This window comes from Lonchura striata, chromosome 5 (genome assembly GCF_050655825.1).
Source record: "Lonchura striata isolate lonStrDom1 chromosome 5, ASM5065582v1, whole genome shotgun sequence".
Lineage (NCBI taxonomy): Eukaryota > Metazoa > Chordata > Aves > Passeriformes > Estrildidae > Lonchura > Lonchura striata.
This window is the reverse complement of record NC_140707.1, coordinates 28,099,349-28,118,740: the sequence shown is the minus strand read 5'-3', so window position 1 is coordinate 28,118,740 and position 19,392 is coordinate 28,099,349. Positions and strand designations below refer to the sequence as shown.

Here is a 19,392-nt window from a genome sequence, read left to right as displayed (position 1 = left end):
ATTAGTGAGCACATAAGAAATTTAGTTTGAGGGAGTGTTTAAACTATTTATAACCATTCTTTGGAACCTTTCCTAATTGTGTTTAATACCCAAATCAACAGTTTCCTTCTACCCTGGAGTACACTGCTATATTATTCCTGCAGTTAATGAATTACAATGACCAAGTTCTGAGTAATTGTGAGAAGCATATCCACAAAATTATACTACAGCAAGAACTAAATATTCAAATTTAAGTCTTCTATTAAGTAACATTTATATGGAGAAAATATTATCTATTCCACATGGTTATCTTCAAAATGCCAAGAATATGAAATCTTATTAAAATACATAGAAAATACCTATTAGATTATATATTTCATATATAGTATATGTGTGTTCTCTATTATAATGTGCTACATATAAAATACATATATGTTAAGTATATATTTTATATGTATGAATATGTTACATGTGGTTATACTGAACTAAGAAGAAAAGTCATTAACTGGTCAAAATATTTTAAAATCTGTGTGGTTATGCAGTTAAGTGTAAATAAATACAGAGATAATACCAAGGAGAATAAAATGTCCTCTACTTTTACCATAGCAATGGTGATATCTGTCACATCTAAGCAGTGACATACTGTGCAAAGGACATGAGATTACCTATATTTAGCTTCAAATCTTTATAGATGTCAAAGAAATTAACCTCTACAATAATAAGACAGGCAAAAAGTCAAAACCTACTTTAGAAATTAAATTTGAGACTGCCAAAGCAAATTCATTAAAATTAAAATACTATATAATAAAAAAATTTCTTTACAACAACAACAAAAAAATTGTATGGAAGATAAATAGTTTCTTCCTGGAACTCTCTTTAATAAGAACAGACAAGACTTATGTTTTCCCCTTTGAATTACAGAAATGACAACTGCAACACCAGCGACAACTGTATGTGTGAAAAATGTCTGTGCGTGGTCAGAATGGTATGATTCTACTCAGCCTGAAAACAAAGAGGACAGTGGAGATTATGAAACATATCAAAATCTCAAGGATAAAGGATATAGTGTCTGTACAAACCCAATCGACGTTCAATGCAGAGCCAAAGAATACCCAGATACTGAAATTACCAACCTTAACCAAACAATAGAGTGTAGTCAAAGCAGAGGATTAATATGCAATAATCAGGACCAAGAATCTAAGCAGTGCTATAATTATGAAATCAGAATATCATGCTGCAGATACATACCATGTTCAGAAGCACAAACTACAACACCAACAACCACAACAGAATTCACAACCACTGCTCTAGAATCAACACCATTTACAGTACAGACAACAATAATACCAACAACGCAAATACACAGAAGTCAAGTAACTACAACACCAGCTAGAGTCCGAGAAACAACTCTGACCAAAACACCAGTTACAGCAACAACATCACAAGTCTCAACAACAGGTTACCAAATCACAACTACTACAGCAGAAACCTCCACTGCAGTAACGCAAGCTCCATCATCACCCAATACCATCTCCACTCTCCCGGAATCAACACTGGAAACAACACTGGGCACCACAATAATCTCCAGGACTACTGCCCTACCAACACAAGTCATGATTGTTACAACACAAAAAGTGCCTACCCAAGCTACCACCAATGCCAGCACCTCCACAACCACCAGGGAAAGCAGCACTGTATCTACAGAAAAAACTCTCCCAACTCTATTACCCACTGTTGCTACTCAGACAACATCAACAATTACTGCCTCCACCTCAGGCACCACAGCTGCCCCCAGTACCATAGCCACAACCAGAGAGAGGACAACCCCCATCGCTACCACTGCCAGCACCTCTCCCCCTCAGACTGGAAGCACTACCACCACAACCCCACCCACAACAACAGTGCCCACGCCAACCACCATCACTTCCCGCGTCTCCAAGACCACAGACAACTGCGTGGTGGAGCAGTGTGCCTGGACACAGTGGTTTAATGTGGACTCCCCTACTCCAGGCAGCGAAAATGGAGATTTAGAGACATTTGAAAACATCCGAGCTGCTGGGTATGAGCTGTGTGACAAGCCACAAGATATCAAGTGCCAAGCTAAAGACTACCCTGACAACATTGTGAAAATAATGGAACAGAAATTTGACTGCAGTCTTGACATGGGGCTTGTGTGCAACAATAAGGATCAGACTCTCAAGTATCCCATATGCTTTGACTACGAGGTCTCAGTGCTGTGCTGTGCCCAAATACCCTGCCAGACAACAGTACCACCAACAGGAACCACTGTAAGAACCTCCACAACATACTTGCCAACAGAAACAACCACAACACCAATACAACCTACAGCAACATCAACTGCTGGCCCCACACCTTCACAGGGAATAACAACAACCACCATAGGAACAAGTACCCTCTCAACACAAGGAACCACCACTGTCACCCCAGGATACACACAGCATATAACAGAAACCACCACTGGCACTACGGCCGGCCCCAGCACCAGAGCCTCAACCAGAGAGGGCACAAGCCCCATTGCTACCACCACCAGCACCTCTCCCCCTCAGACTGAAGGCACAACCACCATCACCCCACCCACAAAAACAGTGCCTACCCCTGCCGGCAGCACTGCCAGCACCTCCATGACAACTGCAGGAAGTACCACGAGAGCCTCTTCTACCTCTGCTCCAGGAGAAACCTCCACTGTGGCAACCCAGGCTTCAACATCTCTAACAAGCCCCTCTGAAGTTAAAATAATAACCACCACAGGCACCATGGCCAGCCCCAATACCACGACCTCAGCCAGAGAGGGCAAAAGCCACACCGCTACCACCACCAGCACCTCTCCCCCTCAGACTGAAAGCACAACCACCATCACCCCAACTACAACAACAGTATCCAGCCCAGCCACCAGTACTCTGAGCACCTCCACAACCGCCAGGGAAAGCAGCACTGTATCTACAGAAAAAACTCTCCCAACTCCATCATCCACTGTTGCTACTCAGACAACATCAACAATTACTGCCTCCACCTCAGGCACCACAGCTGCCCCCAGTACCATAGCCACAACCAGAGAGAGGACAACCCCCATCGCTACCACTGCCAGCACCTCTCCCCCTCAGACTGGAAGCACTACCACCACAACCCCACCCACAACAACAGTACCCACACCAACCACCATCACTTCCCGCGTCTCCAAGACCACAGACAACTGCGTGGTGGAGCAGTGTGCCTGGACACAGTGGTTTAATGTGGACTCCCCTACTCCAGGCAGTGAAAATGGAGATTTAGAGACATTTGAAAACATCCGAGCTGCTGGGTATGAGCTGTGTGACAAGCCACAAGATATCAAGTGCCAAGCTAAAGACTACCCTGACAGCATTGTGAAAGCAATGGAACAGAAATTTGACTGCAGTCTTGACATGGGGCTCGTGTGCAACAATAAGGATCAGACTCTCAAGTATCCCATATGCTTTGACTACGAGGTCTCAGTGCTGTGCTGTGCCCAAATACCCTGCCAGACAACAGTACCACCAACAGGAACCACTGTAAGAACCTCCACGCCATACTTCACACCAGAAACAACCACAACAGTAATACAACCTACAGCAACATCAACTGCTGGCCCCACACCTTCACAGGGAATAACAACAACCACCGTAGGAACAAGTACCCTCTCAACACAAGGAACCACCACTGTCACCCCAGGATACACACAGCATATAACAGAAACCACCACTGGCACTACGGCCAGCCCCAGCACCAGAGCCTCAACCAGAGTGGGCACAAGCCCCATTGCTACCACCACCAGCACCTCTCCCCCTCAGACTGAAGGCACAACCACCATCACCCCACCCACAAAAACAGTGCCTACCCCTGCCGGCAGCACTGCCAGCACCTCCATGACAACTGCAGGAAGTACCACGAGAGCCTCTTCTACCTCTGCTCCAGGAGAAACCTCCACTGTGACAACCCAGGCTTCAACATCTCTAACAAGCCGCTCTGAAGTTAAAATAATAACCACCACAGGCACCATGGCCGGCCCCAATGCAACGACCTCAGCCAAAAACGGCAAAAGCCGCATCGCTACCACCACCAGCACCTCTCCCCCTCAGACTGGAAGCACTACCACCACAACCCCACCCACAACAACAGTGCCCACGCCAACCACCATCACTTCCCGTGTCTCCAAGACCACAGACAACTGCGTGGTGGAGCAGTGTGCCTGGACACAGTGGTTTAATGTGGACTCCCCTACTCCAGGCAGTGAAAATGGAGATTTAGAGACATTTGAAAACATCCGAGCTGCTGGGTATGAGCTGTGTGACAAGCCACAAGATATCAAGTGCCAAGCTAAAGACTACCCTGACAGCATTGTGAAAGCAATGGAACAGAAATTTGACTGCAGTCTTGACATGGGGCTCGTGTGCAACAATAAGGATCAGACTCTCAAGTATCCCATATGCTTTGACTACGAGGTCTCAGTGCTGTGCTGTGCCCAAATACCCTGCCAGACAACAGTACCACCAACAGGAACCACTGTAAGAACCTCCACAACATACTTCACACCAGAAACAACCACAACACCAATACAACCTACAGCAACATCAACTGCTGGCCCCACACCTTCACAGGGAATAACAACAACCACCGTAGGAACAAGTACCCTCTCAACACAAGGAACCACCACTGTCACCCCAGGATACACACAGCATATAACAGAAACCACCACTGGCACTACGGCCGGCCCCAGCACCAGAGCCTCAACCAGAGAGGGCACAAGCCCCATTGCTACCACCACCAGCACCTCTCCCCCTCAGACTGAAGGCACAACCACCATCACCCCACCCACAAAAACAGTGCCTACCCCTGCCGGCAGCACTGCCAGCACCTCCATGACAACTGCAGGAAGTACCACGAGAGCCTCTTCTACCTCTGCTCCAGGAGAAACCTCCACTGTGGCAACCCAGGCTTCAACATCTCTAACAAGCCCCTCTGAAGTTAAAATAATAACCACCACAGGCACCATGGCCAGCCCCAATACCACGACCTCAGCCAGAGAGGGCAAAAGCCACACCGCTACCACCACCAGCACCTCTCCCCCTCAGACTGAAAGCACAACCACCATCACCCCAACTACAACAACAGTATCCAGCCCAGCCACCAGTACTCTGAGCACCTCCACAACCGCCAGGGAAAGCAGCACTGTATCTACAGAAAAAACTCTCCCAACTCCATCATCCACTGTTGCTACTCAGACAACATCAACAATTACTGCCTCCACCTCAGGCACCACAGCTGCCCCCAGTACCATAGCCACAACCAGAGAGAGGACAACCCCCATCGCTACCACTGCCAGCACCTCTCCCCCTCAGACTGGAAGCACTACCACCACAACCCCACCCACAACAACAGTACCCACACCAACCACCATCACTTCCCGCGTCTCCAAGACCACAGACAACTGCGTGGTGGAGCAGTGTGCCTGGACACAGTGGTTTAATGTGGACTCCCCTACTCCAGGCAGTGAAAATGGAGATTTAGAGACATTTGAAAACATCCGAGCTGCTGGGTATGAGCTGTGTGACAAGCCACAAGATATCAAGTGCCAAGCTAAAGACTACCCTGACAGCATTGTGAAAGCAATGGAACAGAAATTTGACTGCAGTCTTGACATGGGGCTCGTGTGCAACAATAAGGATCAGACTCTCAAGTATCCCATATGCTTTGACTACGAGGTCTCAGTGCTGTGCTGTGCCCAAATACCCTGCCAGACAACAGTACCACCAACAGGAACCACTGTAAGAACCTCCACGCCATACTTCACACCAGAAACAACCACAACAGTAATACAACCTACAGCAACATCAACTGCTGGCCCCACACCTTCACAGGGAATAACAACAACCACCGTAGGAACAAGTACCCTCTCAACACAAGGAACCACCACTGTCACCCCAGGATACACACAGCGTATAACAGAAACCACCACTGGCACTACGGCCGGCCCCAGCACCAGAGCCTCAACCAGAGAGGGCACAAGCCCCATTGCTACCACCACCAGCACCTCTCCCCCTCAGACTGAAGGCACAACCACCATCACCCCACCCACAAAAACAGTGCCTACCCCTGCCGGCAGCACTGCCAGCACCTCCATGACAACTGCAGGAAGTACCACGAGAGCCTCTTCTACCTCTGCTCCAGGAGAAACCTCCACTGTGACAACCCAGGCTTCAACATCTCTAACAAGCCGCTCTGAAGTTAAAATAATAACCACCACAGGCACCATGGCCAGCCCCAATACCACGACCTCAGCCAGAGAGGGCAAAAGCCACACCGCTACCACCACCAGCACCTCTCCCCCTCAGACTGAAAGCACAACCACCATCACCCCAACTACAACAACAGTATCCAGCCCAGCCACCAGTACTCTGAGCACCTCCACAACTGCCAGGGAAAGCAGCACTGTATCTACAGAAAAAACTCTCCCAACTCTATTACCCACTGTTGCTACTCAGACAACATCAACAATTACTGCCTCCACCTCAGGCACCACAGCTGCCCCCAGTACCATAGCCACAACCAGAGAGAGGACAACCCCCATCGCTACCACTGCCAGCACCTCTCCCCCTCAGACTGGAAGCACTACCACCACAACCCCACCCACAACAACAGTGCCCACGCCAACCACCATCACTTCCCGCGTCTCCAAGACCACAGACAACTGCGTGGTGGAGCAGTGTGCCTGGACACAGTGGTTTAATGTGGACTCCCCTACTCCAGGCAGTGAAAATGGAGATTTAGAGACATTTGAAAACATCCGAGCTGCTGGGTATGAGCTGTGTGACAAGCCACAAGATATCAAGTGCCAAGCTAAAGACTACCCTGACAGCATTGTGAAAGCAATGGAACAGAAATTTGACTGCAGTCTTGACATGGGGCTCGTGTGCAACAATAAGGATCAGACTCTCAAGTATCCCATATGCTTTGACTACGAGGTCTCAGTGCTGTGCTGTGCCCAAATACCCTGCCAGACAACAGTACCACCAACAGGAACCACTGTAAGAACCTCCACAACATCCTTGCCAACAGAAACAACCACAACACCAATACAACCTACAGCAACATCAACTGCTGGCCCCACACCTTCACAGGGAATAACAACAACCACCGTAGGAACAAGTACCCTCTCAACACAAGGAACCACCACTGTCACCCCAGGATACACACAGCGTATAACAGAAACCACCACTGGCACTACGGCCGGCCCCAGCACCAGAGCCTCAACCAGAGAGGGCACAAGCCCCATTGCTACCACCACCAGCATCTCTCCCCCTCAGACTGAAGGCACAACCACCATCACCCCACCCACAAAAACAGTGCCTACCCCTGCCGGCAGCACTGCCAGCACCTCCATGACAACTGCAGGAAGTACCACGAGAGCCTCTTCTACCTCTGCTCCAGGAGAAACCTCCACTGTGACAACCCAGGCTTCAACATCTCTAACAAGCCCCTCTGAAGTTAAAATAATAACCACCACAGGCACCATGGCCGGCCCCAATACCACGACCTCAGCCAGAGAGGGCAAAAGCCACACCGCTACCACCACCAGCACCTCTCCCCCTCAGAAAGAAAGCACAACCACCATCACCCCAACTACAACAACGGTATCCAGCCCAGCCACCAGTACTCTGAGCACCTCCACAACCGCCAGGGAAAGCAGCACTGTATCTACAGAAAAAACTCTCCCAACTCTATTACCCACTGTTGCTACTCAGACAACATCAACAATTACTGCCTCCACCTCAGGCACCACAGCTGCCCCCAGTACCATGGCATCAACCAGAGAGAGGACAACCCCCATCGCTACCACTGCCAGAACCTCTCCCCCTCAGACTGGAAGCACTACCACCACAACCCCACCCACAACAACAGTGCCCACGCCAACCACCATCACTTCCCGCGTCTCCAAGACCACAGACAACTGCGTGGTGGAGCAGTGTGCCTGGACACAGTGGTTTAATGTGGACTCCCCTACTCCAGGCAGTGAAAATGGAGATTTAGAGACATTTGAAAACATCCGAGCTGCTGGGTATGAGCTGTGTGACAAGCCACAAGATATCAAGTGCCAAGCTAAAGACTACCCTGACAGCATTGTGAAAGCAATGGAACAGAAATTTGACTGCAGTCTTGACATGGGGCTCGTGTGCAACAATAAGGATCAGACTCTCAAGTATCCCATATGCTTTGACTACGAGGTCTCAGTGCTGTGCTGTGCCCAAATACCCTGCCAGACAACAGTACCACCAACAGGAACCACTGTAAGAACCTCCACAACATACTTCACACCAGAAACAACCACAACACCAATACAACCTACAGCAACATCAACTGCTGGCCCCACACCTTCACAGGGAATAACAACAACCACCGTAGGAATAAGTACCCTCTCAACACAAGGAACCACCACTGTCAATCCAAGACACACAGATCATATGCTAATAAAAACAACCACTGGCACTACGGCCGGCCCCAGCACCAGAGCCTCAACCAGAGCGGGCACAAGCCCCATTGCTACCACCACCAGCACCTCTCCCCCTCAGACTGAAGGCACAACCACCATCACCCCACCCACAAAAACAGTGCCTACCCCTGCCGGCAGCACTGCCAGCACCTCCATGACAACTGCAGGAAGTACCACGAGAGCCTCTTCTACCTCTGCTCCAGGAGAAACCTCCACTGTGACAACCCAGGCTTCAACATCCCTAACAAGCCGCTCTGAAGTTAAAATAATAACCACCACAGGCACCATGGCTGGCCCCAATACCACAACCTCAGCCAGAGAGAGGACAACCCCCATCACTACCACCACCAGCACTGCCTCCACTTCACCTGAAATAACAACTTCTGGCCCCTCAGTTATGCTCACTACCACTCTTCCTCAGTCTGGCAGTACCACAGGTAAATTCTTATAAAATTCATTTCTCCTACTGTAGAAAATACTGCTATAGCAGTTTTCTGGAGCACCACTGTCAGCCCAGGTGTGCCACTGTGTACTTTTTAAAATTTTACAACCATCTTTTTCTTTAGAAACAACATTCCTATCTTTGTGTTTGGTGTCTTCTTTCCCTCAACTGGTCTCTGATTATATGAATCTATGACCATTTTTGCTCCTTAAAACACATAAACCAATTTTTTATTAATCTTCCCTTTTGTTACTAGTATTTATATTTGTCAGCTTGGTTAACTTCTTAGTGTTAATTCTTACTTAAATGTAGAAAGTTGAAACTTTTCAAAACTTTAGATGTAAATCTCATCAGATTTGCCAAAGGCCATATATTACTCAATGTATAATGAAAATATTTCCACAGTCTCCCCTTATGAATAGGTCAAATATTTGTATGCAAGAAACATGTTCACTTGGTTTGCCAGAATGTTGAATAGACCTCTTGAATATGTTATAATTATTGGATCAAAATCCTGTACCTGCAAACTAAATTATATTACTTGTGCTCAACAGTAGCTTCAACTGGTACATCACAAGCAAGTCATGCTACAACAAGCACTCCTGAAACCTTCAGTTCTTCTACCAGCACATCCGTTACATCCAAAAAAATATCTCCATGCTTTTGTCATGTGTTTCAAACTTTATTTTCTCCTGGTAAGTATCTTATTTTATGATTATAAAAAACATCATAAGCAATATAAACCATTAGGACTCTATTCAGTTAAAGATAACCACTCAAAAACGTTTTATACGCTTAATATTTTCACAATATTTTCTTGTTTTTTCTCCCCATGTATTTTCATTCTTGTAATTTCTCCTCCAATTTTCATCTACAGGGGAAGTGGTGTACAACAGAACAGATAGAGCTGGCTGTAATTTTTATGCACTTTGCAGCAAGGAATGTGAGATTAAGCCCTTTTACGGGCCATGTCACCAGATAACTACTGTTCCTTCAGTCGCCTCCTCAACTACATCACAAGCTAGCTCACCAACCACAGCAACAATCACCACAACTCCAGTAGCAAGAAACTGCAGTGATGTCACTCCTGCACGAAAGGTGGCTCCCCTCCCTACTTCTAACAAACCACTACTGTTGCAAAACCAGACCAATTTCTGTCCTTTAACAGCCAATTCAAATCAACCTCTATGTATTTCAATAACGAAGTTGGTCATGTAACAAATGACCTGACAGCATGCAATTACTAGACTGGCATTACTAGACTTTTAAGTAATATCTTTGTGGAAAAGCCCATTAAAACAGTAGCAGAGACTTTTGGTTTTAATAAAAGTCATTTAAATTTCATAGAGATAAGTAGATTAGCCATGAAATTTAAAATACCACTCTTTTTATGCAGAAGAAAATTCTGTGGTTATTCTGAGCATACCTGTTCTTAAATAATATGCTAAAACAACTCCAGTCTGAATTTCCTACTAATTTTGAAAGTATACCCTAAGTTAAAACTGAACAATTAGGATGAAGGAGCATTTAAGAATAAATAATTTACATATTTTCAGCCTGGAGAGGAGTGGATAAATGAATGCCACAAGTGTGTCTGCGACTCCCTCAATGCTACTGTGCAATGCCAGCCGCTCCCATGCCCAACAGCTCAGCAAACAATTTGTGACCTAGGATTTGTTTCCATGGCTGTACTACCACAAAAAGACCCATGTTGTCCTGAATTTGAATGCAGTAAGTATTAAAAATACATGTATAAATACTACTCCAGTAAATTACATTTGCACTTCTGTTAATATCTAAGGATGTTCTTAATGTATCACAGTAATAGCAAAATATTTCTTAAATTTTTCTGTCTCTGTGAACGCACAATCTTTAGCTAAATATGCATTAAAGCTTTGTTTAAAAAATAATGTTATTTTCATTCAACTTTTATGAGAGAATGTGTGGGAGAGCAGAATAAAATTTTGAACATTTACTGGTCTATGTAGCTCAACTATCTTTGTACCTGTAATTATAAATGTTATCAATGCATTTTTTTTTTGGAGAACATTAACATTAGCTTAAATGCAACTAAACTAAGATGCAAAAACATAAGAATAAGCCACTAAAAAGCTTAACAGTTAACTACAAGACCAAGTAACAGGAAGCAATAGTACAAAGTGAATTGTAATCAGTAACTGAACTGACAGTGTATGAAAAGTAATAATCATACTTACACTCTTGCCAGATGCTCATGAAAATAAAAAAATCCTACAGTTATATTATTTTTAAACATACACTTTTATATACATATATTTTATGTATGTATACTTGTGCAAAAGACCTAAAAGAAAAAAGTACCCACAAATTAAGCCTGAAAAAGGAAAATCAAAACAAAGGAACAGGCAAGTTTAAAGCAGTTCTGAGAAAAACATAGATGGGTTCTGCCATGTTGTCAGATTTACATTAGGTAGGAATACCTTTAATAGGAATACCTTTTTCCACAGGGTCAATCTTCCGTACAAGCCATGTTCTGAAAGGTCATGAAGAATCAATAACTGAAGCATCTTTGTTTATCACTGGAGGCTGAGGGTTCCCAGAGAAAACAACTAATTTAATTTGAATTGAACCAAATATTGAAAGGGCAAAAAAGGGATTTTTCAGGCATAGCTTGACCTTGAAGCCATTCCTCTCCACCTCCTCCAGCTGATTTTAATGATGAAACTTTACTTAAACATTGACTTACACTACATATGAAGTCTAAGCACATAGGGGATTGAATTCAAGTTTTCATACTCTCTGTGTTACTAATAAAACCTGATAAAATCTTGAATTCTCAGGAAGTCTCACAATTTGAGTTATACTGGAATTCATATTTTGTCTTGTTTTTCAGAACCAATACCTGATGTCTGTGTGATTAATGGAACATTGTACACGGTAAGAATGATATAGCAGCATATTGCTGGAAGTGAAAAGTACATCCTTTCTACCAAAACAAGTCTTTGAGACAAAAAGTTCTTTTCCCAGTACATGTTTTTGGGGGTTTTTCCTCTCTAGCCCTTAACTGGAAGTTGTTTGGGTATTTTAAAGTCAAAATCAAATGTGTCACAGAAGTCTTCTTCATCAAGTAGTATAAAAGAAGAGTGATGTACATTTTTAGTGATGTACTTTCTTTTTAAGCTTCCTCTCACTTCTGTAATTAATGACTTTGCCAGACAATCTGGATGAATAGCCCAAACTCAATTGCTCTTTGAAATAAGCTCAGAGAACCTTAAAAAACCAAAGCTAACATTTTTGATTTAATTGATACCTAAACCCTTTTGCTAAAATTGGTACTTAGGCCATTAACCCATAACTTAAATATTATCACTGGAGTCTTTGGGAATACATTTCAGAAAGACTAAAATCCATATGTAAATTTAGATCTCTGCTTATGTATCTGCATATCTAAAGGCTTATTTTAATCCCTGTTTTTAAATTATAATTTTTTTACAACCACTGAACAACTTATAGAGGAAAAATATTCTTAAATGGAGCATTGAAAAGCTGGTAAAATAATTAGACAGTACAAACCAATCTTAATTTAATTTAATTAATGAACTGTTCTTTTTTACATAGCTTCATTTAGTTTCCTCTTAATATGAGCTTTCCTGCAAGGCATGAAGCCAAAAAACTCTACATTCAAAGAGAATTTGAGAACTGTCATACTTGTGTTTCAGCAGCCTTAATGGTTCTCAGCAATGCTTTCAACTCTGCCTTTATATTATATAAAAACTGTTGGCATTTGAATGCTTTTTGTTGTTTTTTTTTTTCCTGTCTTGCAGGTTGGAAAGTCAGTAATCGATTCATGTAAGAAGTGTACCTGCAGTTCTGAGAAGGATCCAGAGACCAATGCAAACATCATGCATTGTGAAACACTTCCGTGTGAGACATCTTGTCCGCTGGTGAGTTCAGGTTCTCTAGGCTGCCCAGTCAGCTACAGCAAGACTAGAATTGTCCATCACCAATTCAACACACTTTCTCCTTCATCTCTTTCTGAGTAGGCTTACCAATACGTGGTTTTGGAAGGAGAGTGCTGTGGGAAGTGTTTGGAAATAGCTTGCACAGTCAGACTCAGTAACAACACTGTTCATATGCTCAATGTAAGTATTCCTTTCATTTTCAGATCTGTTAGCCCATACAAGTTAGAACAGCTAGTAAAAATAAAATACTGAAATTACTCTGACAAGCAATGTATCAGATTTCTGAGTTGAAAATTATTTGGAATCAAATTCTTGATTCTTGTGGCTAATGGAGCAATGGTTTCTAATTTATGATCTAAGTGTTCAGAGCCAGGATTTAAACTTTCAAGCTGGCTACAGTTTGTACAATTTCATTTTTGTCACTTGAAAGAAGTTATCTGAGAATCTTTGAGGAGTGAGAACTTAATTCAGACATACTTGATCACAATGAAAAAATCCAACTTCTGCTTTTCTTATAAAATCTTAGGTTGGTGACATCCTGCCATTCGATCAGTGCAGCCACTACACATGTGAAAAAATTGAAGATCAGTTTGTTGCAGTTGAAAGTAAAAAAGTATGCCCTGACTATGACCCTGGAGAGTGCGATCCTGTAAGTTTTTATCAATTTTTCATTGACTGAATTCTGTTTAAATGAACAAGGAGGGACAAGGAAGAATTCAACCAATCACTCCTACTGAAGTTGCAGGAACGTCTTAAGAATGAAACTAGGCTTGCTCTATGATTAATAATAAGAAATGCATAGTATTTTCTTATAAGGCAACAAGTATTCAAGACTCCTATGGTGAGGACAGTAAGTCAAACATTGCTTCATTCAGGGTTCATCATGGAGAAGCCTTCTGCCCAGTATCAGTAGTGCTAACGCAAATTCTTACTCATGATTGTCATCTGTGCACTAATACAAATCCTCCTTCTTTACTTTTACAAAGGACGAAGCAGAGATTACATCTGATGGCTGCTGCAAAATATGTAAACGTAAGTAATGCTGTGTTTATGTGTTCTGCTTGAAGAGCACTCTATTCAACTATCTGAGTGGATGGAAGTGTTTTTCACTCCCCCTGTTTTCACACATTCTATTTAAGAAGACCCTGTGATTCACTGTTTATTCAAAAGAAAAATGCAATTTTTTCCTGATATTGAATACCACAAATCAAACCAGCAATACTAAAGCCTCTGCATTATCTTCCAAATGTACTGTACAGCCAAAATCAAAGAATAATCTGACAACTCCATATACATTACACAGTACCCATCCCATCACATACTACAGATTCTCAGTAATCAGAAATCAAGCACTTTGAAACTAGTTTGTAATTCCTTTAGTTCAGAACTACAGAACTGAAGTATATTTTCTCTTGTCCCCACTTTTTATGAAGCTAAAAACTGCAAGCCTTACACCAAGGAAACTGTGATCCGCCATGCTGACTGTGAGTCTTCTGAACCTGTTGAGCTGTCATATTGTGAAGGAACTTGTCCTGGCTCCTCAGTGTAAGTTCTAAAAATTCATTTAACATCTCTATAGCTTCCTTGATCTGGTAAATCAAGTTAATTGATCACCCAAGGGTACTGAGGGAGCTGGAGAAAGTGCTTTACAAAGCCACTTTCAATCATTTGTCAGCAGACTGGTTAACCATGGAGGTCCCAGTTGGCTGCAGGTCAGCAAAGGAGATGCTCATCTACAATAAAGCTTGGAGGATTCAGGGAAGCAGAGGCCTGTCAGCCTGACCTTGGTACCAGGGAAGGACATGGGGCAGATTGTCTTGAGTGTGATCACGGAGCATGTACAGGGTAAAAAGGGGATCAGGCCCAACCAGGATGGGTTTGGGAAAGGCAGCTGCTGCTTGACCAACCTGATCTCCTTCTAGGACAGGGTGACCTACTTAGATGAGGAAAAGGCTGTGGATATTGTCTACCCAGACTTTTGTAAAGCTTTTGACAGCATTTCCCACAGCATTCTCCTGGAGAAGCTGGGAGCTCATAGTTCAGACAGGTGAACTGTTCACTGCATGAAAAACTAGCTGGATGGCCAGGCCAAGAGGGTGGTGTTGAGTGGAGTTACCTCCAGCTGGGGAATGGTTGCCAGTGGTGTTTCCTGGAGCTCAGTATTGCAGCCAGTCCTGTTTTATATCTTTATCAATAATTGTGTGATGTTCAATAACGCGTAGTGCTGTGATCTGCCCTTGGGTCACAACAGCCCCAGACAGTGCTACAGGCTGGGGCAGAGGGGCTGGGAAGCTGCCCAGTAAGGACTTGGAGATGTTGGTGACAGTAGCTGGACATGAGCCAGTGTGTGCCCAGGTGGCCAGGACAACTAAGAACACCCTGGCCTGGGTCAGCAACAGTGTGGCCAGCAGGACCAGGACAATGTACTCAGCAATAGTGAGGCCACACCTCGAATCCTGTGTCCAGTTCTGGGCCTCTCACTGAAAGAAAGACATGGAGGTGTCAGAGTATGTCCACAGAAGGGCAACAGAGGTGGGGAAGGGTCTGGAGCACAAGTCTGAAGAGCAGTTAAGGAAACAGCTGAGGGAATCTGAAGAGCAGCTGAGGGAGTTGGAGGTGCTTAACCTGGAGAAAAGAAGGCTCAAGGGAAATACCCACACTCTCTACAACTGCCTGAAAGGAGGGTGTAGTGAGGTAGGGGCTGATCTCTTCTCCCAGGTAACAAGTGAAAGGACGAGAGGAAATGGCTTCAAGTTGCACCAGAAAGGGTTTAGATTGAATATTAGGAAATATTTCATCACTGAAATGTCAAGCACTGGAACAGGTTGCCCAGGGAAGCAGTTCAGTTACCATCCCTTCAAGTAGTTAAGACATGCAGGTGTGGCACTTAGAGACACAGCTGAGTGGTGGACTGGATAGTGCTGGGTTAATGCTTAGACTTGATGATCTGAGAGGTCTATTCCAATCTACATGATTCTGTGACTGCAGAACAGCAACAAAGTCAATGTGTTTATATGATTCCACTAAATTGAATTGGATTCAATGGAAGCATGAACAGTTTCACTATTGAAGACAATGAAAATCACATTCACAAGTGTGTGTGACAAGGAGGAAAAGAGGACGTTAAAAAAAAACCCAGAACCAAACCAAACACTCACAAAACAAAAAATCACTGAGGGGGTTTTCTGTGAGTTTTTAACAAGATGCATTTTTCCCCCGGCGGAACACAGGTACTCTCTTGAAGCAAACCAGATGGAACACATGTGTGGTTGCTGCCAGGAACTCGGGACCCAAACAAGAGAGGTGACCCTGACTTGCCAAAATGGAACCAGCATAAATTACACCTATCTCTATGTGGAAAACTGCCAGTGTGTGAATGGTTGCTCTTCAGAAACCTCTGCAGCACCTGACTCCCAATTCCAGCAATCTAGAAAATATGGCTCCCAATTGCAACAGGCTGTATCACTTGGTTCCCAATGGCAACTCAGCTGAGGATATGACCACTGGAAAAAGAAAATGGAGACCCTAGGGAAGCTGGAATTGTGTCTTCCCATATAACTTCCTCAATAACTTGTGCTCCTTCTTTAACATTCTTTTTTTCATGTCTTACTTGTAAAAATAATTAAAAAAAAGGTCAACTAAATTGCACTATTTGGGTTTTTTTTCAAATGTTATAATATTGAAGAGTAAAAACTGGTGACTGCAAAATCCTTCATGTAACTTACAGAAATATGCAAACACATGCTTTATCACAAAACCCATATTTGGGGTAAAAAAAAAATTAAGGAGTCTCTAAAAAGTAAATCAAGAAAACATTGCAGTTACATTGCACTTCTTGATCCTAGTGACAGCATTATTGCATATCCTTTTTTACAGACATAATAGTCCTAACACATCTCAAAAACAGGGACAAAGCTGTTTTATTTGATCAATAAAACTTTCAATACTTTTCAGTTATGGTGACTGTTCAACACCCATCTTCATTACCTAAATGACAGAGTCCAGTGAATGGCATCAGGAAGTTTTCTGACTCAGAGGGGTATATTCTCTACCAGTCTTTGGGAATACAGCCCCCTTCCTGGACTAGGTAAAATTCCCTCATCCATGTCCAAATAGCTCTTCCCACTGGCATAAAAGGTACAAAGATGAAAAAACTCCTTTTATTTGCTCACTTCAACCTCCTTTAGTTTGTTCCTCATGCTGCATATACTGTATGTATTTCAAATGTGCTCCAGCATACTCACACATCACAGAGCAGTGTGAAGGATCTTGCTAACACTGCATTGGTCCAACACTTGTGTGTGGCCACCAGGATTATGTCCAGCAAGCCTAGGTTTAGCCCTTTTCCCCTTCAGTCCAGTTTAATGCTCTTTCAATGAGCACTGCACCCTCGTGCAAAGATCCTTCTCTCTGTCTGAGACAGGAGTACCCCAGCTGTTGCCTCCAAGTATTGATTCTTCTTGTTTCTTCCCTCACCATTCCCTGCAACTAGAAGGATAAAAGAGAATACTACTCATGCTCCTGATCCCATAGTAACCAGATGTCCCGAGGCCCCGAAACCCCTTCTCATCATCCCTGGCCTTCATATTGCAAACTTTGTAATGGCCTGCAGGAGAAAGCAGCATTGGGTAATAATCCAAGGGCTGTACCAGAGCTGAAAGTTTCCTCATCACATCTCTAACCCAGCCCTCAGGGAAGCAGATGACTTCCCTATGAAGTGGGGCTTTCCTATGAAGTGCCAGGAAATTGGACCTTCTGTTCCTCTTACTGGAGGGTCTCCTATGCCAATACCTCATCTTTCTTTCTGGAAGCAGTTTCAACACAGTGCATAGGGGAACTTCACCTTAATGAGTCTTCCTACAGAGATGAACCATTGTCCTCATCATATGGTTTCCACTTGCAAAGCCTTCTACCTATTAAGCAAGGGCACCTGGGAAGGTAGGGTAGTCACAGAGCAGTGTCCTGGCCATACCAGGCAGGAATTTGTAACCATTATCCCCACTATATACCCTTCTATAACTACTTAAAGAATAATTTTAAAAATAGCTTTAAGCATTTTAAAGCAACTTAATTCTCCACATTAAACTGATGACTATTACAGAGGTAATAAATTTAAAGCAGAAAACATTGCCCTGTAAGTGTTAAGTTCCTGATAATCCATAGAGAAACAAGGACTGCAGAGACATGGAAAATGTACTTTTTCATTCACTCTGGTTATTTTATAACTGGAGATAATTTTAAAATAAACTACATCATCCTTCATTCTCTTTCAATGGTAAATATATTAAACTTATAAAAATTGTCAATTTTTCATATACTGAAATGTTTTAAAAACATGTTCTAAGTGAAATCTTTGAATACTTCAAACAGTAGTACTTTTGTAATTCTCTCATCCATGGAAACACTCAGATAATTTTCAATCTACTTGTCTTCCATAAATTCACTTTTCCTGCCTATATGCAAATTTTCCTTCAAAAGTTATGGTATAACTCAGGTAGATATCACAAAATTAATTATGCTTTTTTGCAAGATAGTAAAGAAAATACTTCTAAAATATACTGCTGCATGAAAATAGATTAACTTTGGTTTCTGACTAAACTTCCTGAGGATCTATAGAAGAGAAAGCTCAAGTCTTCAGTAGGCTACAACTCAAAACTGCAGACAAGATTGCTAATATGGGTTTTCATTTTTTCCTTCTTATTCTAATAAAACACATATTTGCATTTCTCCTGAAGGCCTTGCTCACACTGATGTTCTGTAATGTTTTAATAATTCAAAATATACTGATTTCTCTTTATACCACCACATATCATCTCTGATTAACACTGAAATGAAAAAGCTAATAAAAATACAAAATGCTAAACAGATGCTTCAGCAGCCACAAGAACACAAACATTTTTTTTTAAGTAATTAATTTTCACTCTTCCTATCTCTCACAGCAAAATAGAGAAATGTGAAAGCAAACTGTAACCTTTGAAGATAAACTTGGATAGAAACTGATACTCAAGAGCTAGAAAAAAAGCACAATTTTAACATAGTTTTATTTCACAGTAGGTACTCAATACTTTAAGGAAATAAAGAAAAATCAGCTGTGAAAGATTCCTCTCAACTATCATTTGTTTAAAAAAACAACCAACTCTTGATTGGGATAAATGAATGGACAATAAATCCCAAAATGTTAGCTTGATAACACAGTAATACTTCAGACTAGCAATTTTTTAATAATCCAAACTATAAATGTGCATGGTGATGCTGTTATGTGAGAAAGGGCCCCAGATACCTTTGCCATCACAGTACTAGAAAGAGATGCTATCCAAACCAAATATTTCAAAGTCATTTACCATGTATTAGCAGATAAAGCCAGCTTTTTTTGTAGCTGGAATAGCACCCATGGTCCATTTCACTTTGACAGCATTCCCATCCAGAGTCCTCAGTCCTTCACACTGCAGCATTCCCTCCATACCCATGTGCTGTTCTTCCCTCCTCCCTCGCTCTCCAATGCTGTC

General features: G+C 43.0%; 1 protein-coding gene across 1 annotated transcript in view; it reads left to right on the top strand.

Annotated features, from left to right (window-relative positions):
* The window catches only part of LOC110468661 (uncharacterized), a 41,690-nt gene extending 25,161 nt beyond the window's left edge, over positions 1-16,529 (top strand). The window contains exons 31-41 of the mRNA XM_085580175.1: positions 901-8,940; positions 9,500-9,640; positions 9,823-10,043; positions 10,502-10,676; positions 11,818-11,861; positions 12,749-12,868; positions 12,968-13,066; positions 13,413-13,535; positions 13,873-13,918; positions 14,320-14,431; positions 16,117-16,529. Of these exons, the coding sequence (XP_085436301.1) occupies positions 901-8,940; positions 9,500-9,640; positions 9,823-10,043; positions 10,502-10,676; positions 11,818-11,861; positions 12,749-12,868; positions 12,968-13,066; positions 13,413-13,535; positions 13,873-13,918; positions 14,320-14,431; positions 16,117-16,378 (9,383 nt within the window). The 3' untranslated portion in view covers positions 16,379-16,529. The remainder of the gene's footprint in view (positions 1-900; positions 8,941-9,499; positions 9,641-9,822; positions 10,044-10,501; positions 10,677-11,817; positions 11,862-12,748; positions 12,869-12,967; positions 13,067-13,412; positions 13,536-13,872; positions 13,919-14,319; positions 14,432-16,116) is intronic.
* Positions 16,530-19,392: the final 2,863 nt, after the last annotated feature.